Below are 15,646 nucleotides of genomic sequence, written 5' to 3' on the forward strand. Positions count from 1 at the left end.
CAAGCAACAGTTCCTTTCAGAATAAAAGCTGAACTCACTGACCCAAGGAGGGTCCCTTTTGACGCTGTGAACCAACTGTCGCTTTTTACCTGGAGACAATCCAAGGACTAGTTTGTCGTACTGTTGACGCTGTACCACTGGCTCCAGTACCGAAAGGAGGGTCAGAGGACCTGGCATTCTGGATCTGTACGGGTGTCTCATCAAGGGTATGTGTGGAGCGGCAATATGGCGTCTCATGTGTTTATGAAACTCCGATCAAACTCTGATCGTAGCTAGGAGCAAAACATCATTACATCATTCAGACTTGCTTCTCCGGATGTGAGAGTTCTGATAATAACACCACACACACACCACCCATCTCAAGTCTCATTCACACCAGATCCATCCACCATTAGAGTTAGAGTCAGTCTTGTTTAAAATTGTTTAAATTGTTTAGTAAATAAATCATCTTAAACGTTTTAAAGGACTCTCTCTTCTCTTGTCTCTGACTTAATACAAGTGTTACAAAATCCCTGCAATAAAAAGGTCCAATCTTCTGGTTAAATAACTCAGTGGTCCGTAAGATTGATTTCATACTCGATATGGAATCTTAATGTCTCACGGTCCTTAATTAGATGTAAATTTACTTCTTTTACAAGATGGAGGAAATGTTTTCAGTTTTATTTCTGGTTGCAAAAGGAACTAAAAAATTTTTTACAAATTTGTTTTCCTTACATTTATTTTCATTTATAAAATAAAAAAAGAAATGCTAGATTATGAAGGACACAGCAGATTGTTGCACGTCTAGGTGAAACCACTCTGATGATCTCTAACAAACGAGGGGTTAGCTCCTTATAAAGGATATTTAGTAACATCAGATGATTAGGACTCCAGTGCTGTAACACAAACACTGCAGGGTTAGCCCTGAACGCCTCATCTTTAGTCATGCCTGCTCACAACCACATGTTAAAAAAATATTTAACATAACAACAGAAGCATAGCATGTACTTGTAGTCACTACAGAAACAACTTCTGAATGCTGGATAAAATGACTGAAACACTGCTGAAGCTGTTGCTGAGCTGGCAAGTCAAAATGACAAATGTTCATTTACAAATATGAAGTCTAGGCAGAAGGAACAGAACGTGCAAGTCTCTTGCAAACATCTTCAGGCCAGTAATGACCATTCTGACGGGAGACTTCACCAGGGTCATTGTTGTCCATGTACCGCCTCCGCAGCTTGGTCCCGTCCACTGCAGCGTTCCAGCGTCCTGTACGTCTGCGGATGGGGTGAAGCAGACGGAGGTGAAGCCCCGTGATCTGCTGCTCCATATTGTTTCTGTTCAAAGGTGGCCATGTGCTACACCCCCACTTCTCCTAATACCACCTGCTGATCCATCTGCAGGATTACTGTCTGCTGTAATCATCCCCACAGACACCTCCTGAGTCATCACACACACACACACACACACACACACACACACACACACACACACACACACACAAGCACCTTGCATAAGGAGTTTGTAGTGGTGTAGTTGGACAGTTAACCATCTGCAGGTGTATTTACATTACAGTCTTTCTCGATTGCTTAAACACTATAACCAACCTTCTGAACTCAAATTCCAAAACCATAATGGCATTTTTCAAAACCACACCTGACAGAGAGAGAGAGAGAGAGAGAGAGAGAGAGAGAGAGAGAGAGAGAGAGAGAGAGAGAGAGAGAGAGAGAGAGAGAGAGAGGAGGACGTGATCGAAGAGAGCATGCAAGGACCATTGTTTCTGATGACATATGAGCAACTTTGGTGGACCATGTCATAAACCATGGTCTGACTATGAGGGAAGCTGGGCAGAGTCCACCCTAATCTATGCAGTTTCACAAGCCAACCCGGAAGTGACAAAAAGTCCACTTCCACCCTCATCAAATCAAATGTATTTATAAAGTGCTTTTCATACAGAAAATGTAACTCAAAGTGCTGTACAGATTAAAAAGACCCCATATATCCCACAAATGTCGTTGCCAATTAACCCCCCCCCCCCCCCCACCCACCCAGTGACACACACATACCCACATGCACACACAACACAGTAGAGAACAAAAGTAAACAGAAAGGAGCAAATTCTCATTGATTCCTATTTAAAAAGGCCAATTTCATAGCAGAAATAAACGTTTACAACCTGGTTCAAAAAAACATTTGAGGTTTAATAGATCTAGTTTACAGTCATGACAACTCTGAGAGGGGGTGTTTTTGTTGTAACTTTTAGGTGTAATTAAATTATGACAAATTGATTGACAGGTAGCATGAGCGTCTAGTCCCCTATGGCTATCTGCTGCATTAGCTTCTGATAGAAAATAGATGATGAAAATCTAGGATTAGAAAATCGTCACAGATCTACGTCACACTGTGAATTAGCATTTATGGACTCATCGATAAGACTCGACGGGGAAGGCTGTTGTTGTGTAAATGGCCAGGAGTCGGCTAGTTTAAGCTAACCGTTAGCATTAGCAAGTTCACTTCACGACAGAAGTCCTCCAAGCTTGAGTAATTTGTCGAGATGAAACTTCCATGTTACAAGTCAGTGGAAGAGTTGTGCTGGTGTTTTCCAATCCGGGGTGAGATGTCCAAATAACATAGCCTAGTGAACCAGACAGTGAAGGAACGCTCTATTGGAGCCGTCGCTTCCCACTTAGAAGCATTCTGGCTGCAGGAGCGCCTCCAGAAAATTTTGATTGGGGTGGCCAGACGGGGCCCTCTGGGAGAGTTTAGCCTGTAGCGATGTATTGCATTGCTCTTTTATTCGATTTTATTAACTCACTAACTGCCATTGACGATAAAAGTTGTCATTTTAAATCCAACCGTTCACTGCCATTGATGACTAAAGTCATCATTTGCATATTTTTACTGTGTGGGCGTCGGAATGAACCCCTGCACCGCATGAACAAACATCTCAGCTCTAAAGCCGATGTCACATGTCACGTCATCAGGAAGCAGAAAATCCATGTGTTAGGAGATCGTTTTGGGCCGCTGTTGTAAAAAAAAGTGAGGCGAGAACCAGAAAAGCTTCTGCCGATCTCAATTGAACAACAAATTATTAAGGAACGGATAACGCTCGAAACATGCGGATTCTTCCTGATGTAAGAGATGAGTTTCCTCTTTGTTTTGTCAGTTTTGGCATTGACATCATCATAGAGCACAACATTCTGACTCTTCAAAAAGCAGTCAAAACTCTGAAAAACGCTGGCAGCGAAGGGTTTTCTGATCAGGAAACGGCCGGCAGTGAACAAGTTTAACCCTCTCAGGCTCAAAATGAGTTTTGATAAAAGGACGAACAACTGAGTCCTTCAGGGGTACTTCTGAGTTAAAAAAAACTCATGAAATACGTATGAGGAGTAACCAGGTAGGTAGGTTTTAAAGCTGCAAATCTGCAACGCCTGCCTTCAGAGGGTTAAAAAAAACAGTTTGTATCCAAAATATTTAATTTAGATTTAACAAACACAAACATTTCAGAAAAAAATCTGTTATTTTAAATGTAATTTAAATTTCTAATTATTTTTTTAAAATTTTGGTTGTTTAAGCTGTTGCTTTATTCACAAAACACTACGGAGAAAAACTTTTTTTAAATGGTGAGCAACAGAAACAAATGCATTTTTTAAATTCTGATTATTTCTTTACTTATTAATTGCATTATTTTTATTTTTATTTACAATAACGTCTTTAATAAACAATATTAATTCATGGTTTGAGTGAACATTAATATGATTTATTAACACTGGTTTTTCCTGGGGGGGGGGGGGGGGGCAGCAATTTTCTAGGGGTGGCCAGGGCTTATCACAGAAATTAAAGTCAAATATAATTTTAACCAGCAGGAACCATCCTCTGTTAGACGAGTTAGTCCTCCTCCCTTCAGGGAGAAGGTACAGGCTGTCTCCTATTAGATGCAATAGATGCCATGGCTATAAGCTATAAGTCTGCAGTAGACATTTGAGATGGTCTTTGTATCATCTTGCTCTGCATTTAACTGTTCTTAACCGGTTTTATATTGCTTTTTATGTTGTATATGTCTTTATTTTGATTTTGTTTCGGGTAGATTGACTATAGGGCAGTGGGCCTCATTAGGCGGCCCACAGGCCCCTTCTTTGTGGCTCCCAACCCCCCGCCACACAGCCAAACGGCTGCACGGCAGCAGCCAGGTGGTAGCCAAAGGCAGGGACCTTGGCGCTCTGATCCTCAACTACAAAAACTAGCTCTTGGTACATGGAATGTCACTTCTCTGGTGGGGAAAGAGCTGGAGCTGGCGGTTGAGTTTTAGAGGTTCCGGCTAGACATAGTCGGACTCATCTCAATGCATGGCTCTGGCTCCAGAACCAGTTTCCTAGAAAGGGGTTGGACTTTCTACCACTCTGGAGTTGCTCTCACTGAGAGGCACTGAGCAGGGTTGGGCATACTTGTTGCCCCCATCTTAGTGCCCGTATGTTGGGGTTAACACGGTGAACGAGAGGGTAGCCTCCCTCCACCTTCGTGTGGGGGGACGAGTCCTGACTGTGGTTTGTGCTTAAGCACCAAACTGCAGCTCAGACTACCCACCCTTTTTGTGGTCCTTGGAGGGGGTTCTGGAGAGTGCTCCTTCAAGTGACTCCCTCTTCCTGCTGGGGGACTTTATTGCTCATGTGGGCAACGACAGCGAGACCTGGAGAGGTGTAGTTGGGAGGAATTGTTTCCCTGTTCTGAATTGGAATGGTGGGCTAGGGATAGACCTGGCAGGCCCAAACGTATTGTGAGGGTCTGCTGGGAACATCTGGCAGAGTCTCCTGTCAGAAGAAGCTTTCAGTTCCCAACGACAGAACTACAAATGTCCCGAGGGAAGCAGGGGACATTGAGTCCAAGTGGGCCATATTCCATGCTTCTATTGTTGGAGTGGCCGACCGGAGCTGCAGTCTCAGGGTCGTCGGTGCCTGTCGTGGTGAAAGGGAAAAGAGTTGTTGCTGGGGGTGGGGCTGTAAGGCTGGGATAAAAAAAAAAGATTGTCAAACCTTTGGAATCAGGAGCAGCAATGTGGTTTTTGTCCTGGCTGTGAAAAACTGGACCAGCTCTATACCCTTAAGGTTGGTTTATGCTTTATGCGTCCGCGAGGTTCGCACGGCTCCGCGCGGCAAAATTGCGTCATTTTAACAACCACGCCCCTCCACCGCGCCTCCGCACAGCCCAAATTTTCCGCACCGCGCACCTAGGAAATTTTCTAACCACGCGGATGGTTGGGCGCTGAGAAACATGGCGGACCGGCAAGAACTAGTATGGCAGAGGTTTTAAAATACAGACATTTGTATGATTCAGCTCTCAAAGATCACCGTGATCAACATGTTGTTAATAATTCTTGGAGAGAAATAGCTCGCACTGTCGGAAAAGACGAGGACGCTGTTAAAAATGCTGGAATGCCATGTTGTAAACAGTAATTTCTACTTCTACTATGGTGTAGTGTTGGATGCATGCCGTAGAGCTCCTTGCTGCCCCGTTCAGTTTGGGAGAATATTGGCTCACCGCAGAGACAAGCCGCATGAACCATAAACGCTGCAAGTTGTGAAGCGCGTTCTATCCGCGAGCCGCATCACCAAGTGGAAAGTAAATACGTCAAGCATAAACCAAGTTTTAGGGGGATCTTAGAGGATGCGTGGGAGTTCACCCAACCAATCTTCATTTGTTTTGTGGATTTGGAGAGGGCATTTGACTGCGTCCCCCGGGGGCCCCTGTGGGGGGTTCTCTGGGAGTATGGAGTACCAGGCCCTTTAATAAGGGCTGTTAGGTCCCGGCAGTAAGTCAATCTAGTTTCTGGTGAGAGTTGGACTGCGCCAAGGCTGCCCTTTATCACTGATTCTGTTCATAACTTTTATGTACAGGGTGTTGAAGAAATCTATTTTGGTAGCCTAAGGATCAGGTCTCTGCTTTTTGCAGATGATGTGGTCCTGTTGGCTTTATCAGAACATGATCTCTATCTTTGACTGGAGCGGTTCGCAGCCGAGTGTGAAGCGGCTGGAATGAAAATCAGCTCCTCAAAACCCGAGACTATGGTCTTAAATCAGAAAAGGGTAGAATGACTTCTCTATGTCAGGGACGAGGTCCTGCCACAAGTGGAGGAGTTTAAGTATATCGGGGTCTTGTTCACAAGTGAAGGAAATATGGAGCATGAGATCAATAGGTGGATTGGTGCTGCATCTGCAGTGATGCGTGCGTTGTACCGGTCTGTCGAGAGAGCTGACCCGGAAGGCAAAGCTCTCGATTTACCAGTTGATCTAGGTTCCTACCCATCGACATATATAAACTGGACAATTCCTGTACATAGGCTCCTATTATGAATTTTTTATCTGAAATGGGAGGTGCGCCACCACCGCCATTTTGATTGTGTCACACATCTCACCACGCCCAGACAATTCTATGAAAGGGAAAGAGGTGGTGCTGGGGGTGGGGCTGTAAGGCTGGGATTAAATGACGACACCAGTCAAACTGAAGCGACGTAGCTACAAGCTAACCCAAAGCTAACGCGGAGGTGGGAGATAAGCTAATGGAGGTAGCTACCTAGCTACAACCGGAGTTAACTGTGCACAACACCGGAGCTTCTGAGTCACAGATACGCCGGGTTGACCGCTAGGGACAACCGGGTGGAACACAGAGGTCTCCCAAAAGCTCCACAAGCCGGCAGCCTGCGCAGCAGACAGGCGCCGCTGCAGTCAGAGATGCATCGAGCTGCCGCTGAGGGGAGGGTGTCCATACCAATACTAAAATACATACAGTATATATAATTTTACTTACCAAAAAAAATGAAGTGGAGACTCTTTGGACGCGCTATTAGTGCAATTAATGCCACAGCAAGTCATTTTGTCCAACAATTGCACAAATAATGTCCGAAAAGACGCACAAACGCTACAACTAATGGTCTAGGTTGAGAGACTGAAAATGGTGAAACAGTTTTCAGGCGAGGCCGAGGCTCAGGCTGAGGCCTTTCCATGGAGCTAGCTCTGTGGTCACGTGGGTCTGATGCTCATTAATTATTCAGAATTTTAGGCTTTTAATACACTTAAACAGAAGAGTGACAAAAAATTCACCCCCCTCAGAGTTGTCATGAGTGTAAACTAGATCTATTAAAACCTAAAACATGTTTTGGTAACAGGCTGTAAACATGTTTATTTCTGCTGTGAAATTGGTATTTTTAATAAGGGAGTCAACGAGGATTTGCTCGCTTCTGATACCAGCCCCCAGCGGATGAGGGTGGAACTGCAATTTTTGTTACTTCCTGTTTTGCTTCAAATCCAGACTCGAATTATAGGGGCTTGTTTCTACCCTCACCTATGGTCATGAGCTTTGGGTAGTGACCGAACGGGATTGCGGATACAAGCGGCCGAAATGAGTTTTCTCCGCAGGGTGGCTGGGCTCTCTCTTAGAGACAGGGTGAGAAGCTCGGTCGTCCGAGAGGGGCTCGGAGTAGGCCCGCTGCTTCTCCAAGTCGAGAGGAGCCAATTGAGGTAGCTCAGGCATCTGAACAAGATGACTCCTGGACGCCTCCCTGGCAAGGTTTTCCAGGCACATCCAACTGGAAGGAGACCCAAGGGAAGACCCAGGACACGCTGAAGGGACAATGTCTCTCTGCTGGCGAGGGAACACCTTGAGATTTCCCCGGAAGAGCTGGCCCAAGTAGCTGGGGAGAGGGAAGTCTGTGTCTCTCAGCTTATTCTGCTGCCCCCGCGACCCGACTCCGGATAAGAGGCTGAAAAGGGATGGATGGATGGATGGATGGATGGATGGATGGATGGATGGATGGATAGATGGATGGATGGATGGATGGATGGATGATGGATGGATGGATGGATGGATGGATGGATGATGGATGGATGGATGGATGGATGGATGGATGATGGATGGATGGATGGATAGATGGATGGATGGATGGATGGATGGATGGATGGATAGATGATGGATGGATGGATGGATGGATGGATGGATGGAACTGAACTGCCTGATAATAACTCAGTGTTACATGTCATTTTACATTCCAGTCAAAACCAAAACTGTTCAGAATATCTTGACGTGTAAAACGCTGAAAAAAGAAAAACCTACTTCCTGCTTGTCCTGTTGTGTTTCTGTCTGAAAGAGCTGTCTGGATACGTTTGTGAAGGTAACTAAGAGACATGAGAATTAGAGTTTGCTGACCAATCAGACGTGTTTGTATCTGTGTTCCTGCGTCCGACCTGCTTGTTCCCAAACGTTTGCTTTTCTCTTTTTTTATTCCTTCAGTGTGTGTGTGTGTGTGTGTGTGTGTGTGTGTGTGTGTGTGTGTTCGGGGACGGCTTGTGGCACCTGGTTTGAGCAGAGGAGATTATAACTGTGTGTGTGTGCGTGTGTGTGCGTGCGTGCGTGTGTGTGTGTGTGTGTGTGTGTGTGTGTGTGTGTGTGTGTGTGTGTGTGTGTGTGTGTGTGTGTGTGTGTGTGCAGGGTCAGTGATTGGGGCTGACAGCAGCCTCTGTATTGCTGGCTGGCATGTAGATTTAGCAGACCTGTTTTAGACTCTATAATCTGGATTAACGGCACCAGTGTGTCAGTGGGGACGAGGACCGGAGGCTCCCCCCACCCTCTGCCCCTTCACCTGTTTTTTCCTCCATCACTCCCCCTTCTGTTCCCACCTGTCTCCTCCTCTGTTCTCATGGGGCCCATCTTCCCGAGGGTCCAGGTCTCCGGTTCTGCCTTTCAGTTTGGGTTTAGAAACAAAAATGCTTGCTTGCATCGTTCTGAACATTGTGAGCTCTGCAGCTTTAGGGGGGGATGGGTGAGGGATTAAACTAGCTGAGTGCTCTTGCCTATTTCCCCATTTGCTGGGATGGCAATCTGTTGCATTGCTGATTGTAAAGTGTTGTTGTCAAACGCTTGTTTAGCGAGACCCATGGTGTCACACTAAACATGCATTCTGTCATTTGTAAAGCCTGTGGAACGTTGGGTCAGTTGCTACAACACCTGAGGTCTGAAACAGTAACAAACTTAATTAGTGAAAAACAAAAATAAAGTGAAATAATTAAAGCTCTAAACAACACAAACACACACTCACCTTTTATTACACTTTTCTCTCATTCAGCAGGCATATCTTCATCAGCTGTCTGGTCTGTGTTCATCCACTGGTTCCACAGCATCTTCTCCATCCTGTTTTTATTCATATCCACCCTCTGGTGTTTGGTGTGGATGCCTCCGTCCCTCCTGCCTGTTTGCTGCTCCACCACTGAAAGGATTGAGCAGTCTTTCCTCTCTTTATCTGGAGATAAGATACTTACTTTTCAGATAAAGCATATTACGATAAATCAAATGAGCTTTGTTGCTTTGGTGCATCTGGGTGTTTATGTGGCTGAGCGTGGGAATTCAGTGTGTGCAGGTGTTTTGGTGTGGAGGGGACTTTGGTGCAGCAGAAACAGATGGGGTGGAAAAGAAGTCAAAATAAACTTTGTTTTAAATAAAATTATTTACCTCTAAATTGTATTTTCCTCACAATGTCCTCACAATGGCGTGAATTAATTATGTGAATTAAAAAAATACATGCATCTATAAATTATTTGGGGGGGGGGGGGGGGGGGTGTCAATCAGAACCCAGAGCCCGAAACATTAAATTCTGGACAGACCGTAAACTTTGACGCACAGCCTGCGGGTGTTTTCCCCTGAGCGCGTGTGGTGCGCGTGTCTGTGTGTGTGAGTGTGGGAGGGGTTTGCCGGAGTCTCTTGGTCCCTCTAATTAGCAGCGTGTTCCGGTCAGACAGTCAGTACAGGGACCTGTCCGAGGCGCAGAGGGATCCGGGGCCAGTCCACCTGCGCGGTGCCTCTGACCGTGTGAAGTCACACTCTGGATGTCCTGCTGCAAACAGCCCAGTTAACGCCCAGTTAACGCCCAGTTAAGGCCCAGAGATCCGTTCCCTCTGGTGTTTCTGTGCTGTGCAGTCCGCGGCTCCACCAGCGCTCCCGGGGTCCCACAGCTGCTGCGTGGCGTGTCCGACCTCCGAGTCAGCGCCAGGACTTAAAGCCGCTCCAAAGATGATGTCCTACATAAAACAACCTCATTACACCATGAACGGCTTGAACCTGCCGGCTCCTGGGATGGATGTCCTCCACACAACCGTGGCGTACCCACGTAAGTATTATTACCGTTAAAATGTTTCTTTTTAAATATTTTTATGTTTGTAGTGACACACTCGTCGCTTTAGTGAAATTGAATGCGTTCCGTGGTGCGTAAAAGCGCACCGGCTGGTGCGTCTTGCCACAGCCAAACGAGACAAAAATAATCTTGTTTGTTCAAAAACGGACTTTAAACACGTGTAAGATGACTTACTGAATTAGAAACAAATCTTTAGGATTACTTGTTGTTTAAAACAATTTAAATGAGTTTGATCTCACTGTGCTTTGCGGTCGCTTGCGTGCTATTAATGTTCTTTCGGCACATTCAGAAAAAAGTTCTATTTAATCTTTACTCTGAGTTTCTGTGAACTGAAAGGAAGAAAACAGCAGACTTGAACAAATTAACCCCAAACAGAAACCTCAAGTAGAGGAGATGAACTAATCCTTACACCTCGGAGGGATTCAGAAACAATTACTAAATAAAGGAAACATTGTTTTTGTTTGTTTTTCTGTTTGTTTTTCTGGTAAAGATTATTCTAACAAGCTCAAATTTTGATGGAAAAACGTCTTAAATCTTTAGGTATAGTTTTTACACCAGTTAGAATTGTGTTTGTGAAGCCGCCAACATCATCATGGTAATCTGGGTCTCCTGATTTGCAGCCACTCCCCGGAAGCAGCGCAGAGAGCGCACCACTTTCACTCGGACACAACTGGACATCCTGGAAGCTCTGTTCTCCAAAACCCGCTACCCAGACATCTTCATGAGGGAGGAGGTGGCCCTTAAGATCAACCTGCCTGAGTCCCGTGTGCAGGTAAGTCCCACCCAGCCCAGTGCTGAAGGCAGAGTTCTCCTGCTGGTATCACCTCAGAGCTCCAGCCTGACAGCTGTCTGTAACGTGTATACCTTTCCTCTGTGTTTAGGTTTGGTTTAAAAACCGTCGTGCTAAATGCCGCCAACAGCAACAGCAGAGCAGCGGCCAGTCTAAGCCCCGCCCTCCAAAGAAGAAGGCCTCACCAGTCCAGGAGCCCAGTGTCCCTGATCCAGTTCCTAACCCATCTGGCTCTTACAGCCCCTCCTCAGCCCAGGCAGCTGGCCCTAGCCTGGCCCAGACCTCCAGCACTGGAAACACCGCTGTGTCCATCTGGAGCCCGGCCATCTCGCCCCTGCCCGACCCCCTGGCCTCCTCCTCAGTGCCCTGCATGCAGCGGCCATCGCCCTACCCCATGAGCTACGGCCAGCCATCAGCATACAGCCAGGGCTACGCCAGCACCACCTCTTATTTCACTGGCCTGGACTGCAGCGCCTACCTGTCCCCCATGCACTCGCAGCTGTCAGGCACTGGGGGGGCCCTCAGTCCCATCACTGTCCCTTCTATGGGGGGCTCACTGAGCCAGTCCCCAGCCTCTCTGTCTTCACAGGGCTACAGCACCGCCTCTTCCCTGGGCTTCACCTCTGTCGACTGCCTGGACTACAAGGACCAGCAGGCCTGGAAACTGGGCTTCACAGCTATGGACTGCCTGGACCACAAAGACCAAAACTCCTGGAAATTCCAGGTCCTCTAGAAAGTGAGGAAGGGTGTGGTTTCGTTCAACCAGTGTGAGATAGCAAAGCAGTCCAGCCGGGAAACTTTTTATTGTTGATTCATTTTCTGCTTTTTTCTCTGTCTGAGCGTGATCGCTGTAGAAAACACCGTCCTGTCTAAGAAGAAAGGATGTCGATGCCGCCTGCTGATGTTTCTGTTTAACCAACAATCTAGGGAAGAAAACTCAATTCTAGTGTATGGACAGAAATACACACACACACACACACACACACACACACACACACACACACACACACACACACACACACACACACACACACACACACACACACACACACATGCTATCTGACTGGTTTGAGGTCGTTTAGAGCTCTCAGAGCTTTTGTGTTTGTAAAACTTTTAGTTTCATGTTTTTATTTTCACCTGTTTGATGAGAAAATAGATTTCCTGTTTTAGCAACGTGACACATTGAAATAATTTCTTCTTCCGTACCTCTGAGGGTCATTAGGGTGTATTTGGAGGTTCTGGTGCCTGTGAGGATGTGTGCGACAGAACCTGATCCACAAGCTCACCTTAAGAATGGATGGCTGTGATGGAGTCCAGTTTGGACCTGCCATGTTTGTCAAGTGGTCTGAGTGGTTCTCACTGGTCCATCTTGGTTATTTTAGCTCAGCTCATTCTGGGAGTGACCCAATCCTCTTAGCCTCCCTTCAGCGATGTCCTAAGTGAATTAGTTAGGATTATTGTCCACCCCCCACCTCCCCACCTCTACCTCTTGTGCCCCCTCCATCCCTGACTCTGTCATTGTTTCCCTTCACCTGGTTGGTTACTTTTAACTGTTTCTGACTCGGTTGTTTTCTGTACATCTCATAAGTGATCATAATAACTGACAATAAATGAGTTTTAATATTTTGTCTCAGGTTTCAGGTCTCCCATCTCTTTTTGACTACCACCCCCTCCACCTTCCTCCACCATGCCTCTGACTACTTGGTAATCCCCACATGACCTGATTACTACTAAAACTGCTCTATGACATCAAATGTGCGCAAATATTTTACATGAGTGAGTGAAGAGTGTATTTGGTTGGTGGTGGAGGAAATTTCCATTACAAACTGTGTAGGTTTCCTAACACAAATAAATCCAATCGATTTACATCCAGCATTCAGTAATATATCTATCTATCTATCTATCTATCTATCTATCTATCTATCTATCTATCTATCTATCTATCTATCTATCTATAGATAGATAGATGAAGTAGAAAGACAGTTTGATGATGTTTATATGATGTCTGATAAAATATAACCCCTAAAAATTAAAAAACCTGAATTTTGAACAAATCAAAACAAACAAAAGTGTTTTCTTTCATAAATCATGTAAAATGTTTTTGCTTTAAACTATTTAGAGAGCAAAGGAAATGTTTTAGCAGAAGCACTTTTCTGCAGTCAACACTGGCCTAATCCCATTCTGTGCTATGTTTAATCCCAATGCCCTCCCTCTCTGTGGTGCTATTGGTTAATCCCTGAGTCTGCACACCCTGATTGGATAACCTCTCTCAAAGAGGGCAGAACACTTGTAATCTCCCCCAGCACGGTATGTTTCAGACAAACATTTGCACTGTAATCCCATGGAGGAGCAGATGTGATGGGGGATGGAGAGCTCCCTGCAGACCTTGGAGAAGGTGAATGCAGAATTTAAAAAATCGACACAAGAAAGAAAACTTCAGCTAAGATAATGAAGAACAGAAATAACATTTAAGCACGTGTGAAACTGTTAAAAGTCAAACATAGGTTACTTTTTACTGGTTGGCAAAAGACAGACATGAGTCAACACACTGTTGTTATGCACGAGAAACCATCAGATGAATGTCCTGATGGCAGGTTCGCGGTCTGTGGAGATCCAAACTGATGTCTCCTCTTCCACTATTGTACTCAACCCCATGGTGCTCCACAAGGACCAATCCTCAGCCTCCTCCCTTCCAATTTAACCACACAAGATTGCTCTATGATTCTTGCTTTGCAGAGTGCAGTGCCGGCCTTCTGGACAGCAGTCAGGCCGGCAGTCTGACCCATGACTGCGGGTTTGAGTAATGAACCAGGCTGGGAGTAAAAAGCCTCAGGAATCTTTTGCAGGTGTTTCGAGTTAATTACTTGATTCAGATGATTAGGTTAATAGCTCGTTTAGAGAACCTTTTCATGATATGCTAATTTTTTTAGATTTCATGAGCTGTATGCCAAAATCATCAATATTAGAAAAAATAAAAGGCTTGAACTACTTCAGTTATGTGTAATGAATCTGATCAGTACATTACAGAAAATAATGAACTTCATCACAATATGCTAATGTTTTGAGAAGGACCTGTATTTAGTGCCAACCATAGCCCAAGGTAATGTGTAAAAAATACAAATACACAGGCAGACAGAGCCACCACCTACCAGCATGACATGTGGCGGGGGAGAATATGCCAACAAGTTGTAGTGCCACAAGATGCCCCAGGAGAGGAGAGGAGTCCAAGGCCCTACCTGACAGATAAACCGTCACAGACAAACACAATTGCACAATTCCACTCTCATGCGCACACACAAACACATCCAACCTAATGTCACACAAGAACACACGTCATATGCCCACTCACACTTCCCATTCACACCCTGCAAACTTTAGTCCAGGTACTGCTGCACAGAGGACTCAGCCATTCCTGGACCCAGAAGATGGTATGACTCTTACTGGGGTAACAATGAGCAGGCCACCCTGCCCAACACAGGGCAAAGCAGCCCACTACCCCAGACCCCAACCAGACGGCCAGCTCCCACTCCCACTCTAACCCTAACCAATTGGAAGCATACATATAGTAAAAACTATTGGTCCAAGCACTGAACCCTGTGGTACTCCACAAGTAACCGTGGAGTATGAAGATGATTTGTCATGTACATTTACAAAATGAAATCTATCAGACAGGTAGGATTTAAACCAGCCTAGCGCTGTTCCTTTGATCCCTACAACATGTTCAAGCCTTTCTAAAAGAACATTGTGATCAACTGTGTCAAAGGCAGCACTGAGATCTAACAAAACTAGAACAGACACAAGTTTCTTATCTATTTGGCAAAAGCAGTAAATACATGAAATTACAAATAGTCACTCGCCACATTTCTTTTTGAAAAGAAAGTCTAGATCTTTCATCTTTGCATACTTTTCAATAACTGTACAATGTTTCAAATTAACCCCTTTAAATTTTTTAAAATCTCTCAAAGTTCTTCAATGTTAAAATCCACAGGGTGGTGATGTCCCAAATGTTTAATCTCTAATTGTGACATGAAGGTTTCATCAAAAAATGTTTTTTTGCCTAAGGGCCTAGCAAGGACACTTCTGTCTAACAGAGTGTAAATGTGACATTTGCCATTCCAATACTATGAGTTATAAACTAGGTTTATGCTACACAACTTTGGTACTTGCCAAAACAGGCTGCATCACTTCCTGTTGGTCTTTGACAATACATTTACGGCAGACTTACTTGGCAACACTTTCCCCAAGAGCAGACACAGATTGACAACATTTTGGGGTTTAAGCACATTGCGACCAGGGGCCTGGCCGCGAGCCACTTCTTATGTTTATGTTTATTCACTTCTTGGACACGTCAAGTTCCGTAGTTAACATGGGACTAGACAGGAAATCACAAACTGTTTCATTATAAAATCTCCAGTAATTTTCAAAATAAAAGTGCTGCAATGATGCAATTTCATTTGAAGATTACGTGTGACCCAACGGTTTATTTACTCACAGCATTGTACCAGAAGTGCAATGCCATGTTTTTATGGCTTTATTCCTGGCAGTGGAGAGGAACTACTTAATATATGACATCAAACATTAGACCAGCTCAGTGGCCTAGTGGTGGAGTGTCCACCCTGAGTCTGGGAGATCTGGGTTCGATTCCTGGTTGGGTCATACCATAGACTTTGAAAAAATGGGACCCAAGGCCTCCCTGCTTGACA

General features: G+C 45.1%; 1 protein-coding gene and 1 long non-coding RNA gene across 2 annotated transcripts; one reads left to right on the forward strand and one right to left on the reverse strand.

The window, feature by feature from the left end:
• Positions 1 to 641: 641 nt before the first annotated feature.
• LOC129152415 (uncharacterized) lies at positions 642 to 9,549 on the reverse strand. The gene is made up of 2 exons (XR_008559019.2): positions 9,065 to 9,549; positions 642 to 1,419 (listed from the first exon to the last, which is right to left on the reverse strand). It is a non-coding gene; the product is annotated as an uncharacterized lncRNA (long non-coding RNA).
• Positions 9,550 to 9,896: 347 nt separating this feature from the next.
• crx (cone-rod homeobox) lies at positions 9,897 to 11,815 on the forward strand. Its single transcript, XM_015960634.3, has 3 exons — positions 9,897 to 10,129; positions 10,774 to 10,925; positions 11,035 to 11,815. Exons 1-3 carry the CDS (start codon positions 10,033 to 10,035, stop codon positions 11,674 to 11,676), a joined length of 891 nt encoding a protein of 296 aa, XP_015816120.1. The 5' UTR covers positions 9,897 to 10,032; the 3' UTR covers positions 11,677 to 11,815.
• Positions 11,816 to 15,646: the final 3,831 nt, after the last annotated feature.

This window comes from Nothobranchius furzeri, chromosome 10 (assembly GCF_043380555.1).
Source record: "Nothobranchius furzeri strain GRZ-AD chromosome 10, NfurGRZ-RIMD1, whole genome shotgun sequence".
Taxonomy (NCBI): Eukaryota; Metazoa; Chordata; class Actinopteri; order Cyprinodontiformes; family Nothobranchiidae; genus Nothobranchius; species Nothobranchius furzeri.

What these genes read in the sequence shown, in the direction of transcription:
- crx (XM_015960634.3), top strand. Translation starts at nt 10,033, where the DNA reads ATGATGTCCTACATAAAACAACCTCATTACACCATGAACGGCTTGAAC. An exon ending in CACAACCGTGGCGTACCCAC is followed by an intron (nt 10,130 to 10,773) that starts GTAAGTATTATT and finishes CCTGATTTGCAG; the next exon opens with CCACTCCCCGGAAGCAGCGC. An exon ending in TGCCTGAGTCCCGTGTGCAG is followed by an intron (nt 10,926 to 11,034) that starts GTAAGTCCCACC and finishes CTCTGTGTTTAG; the next exon opens with GTTTGGTTTAAAAACCGTCG.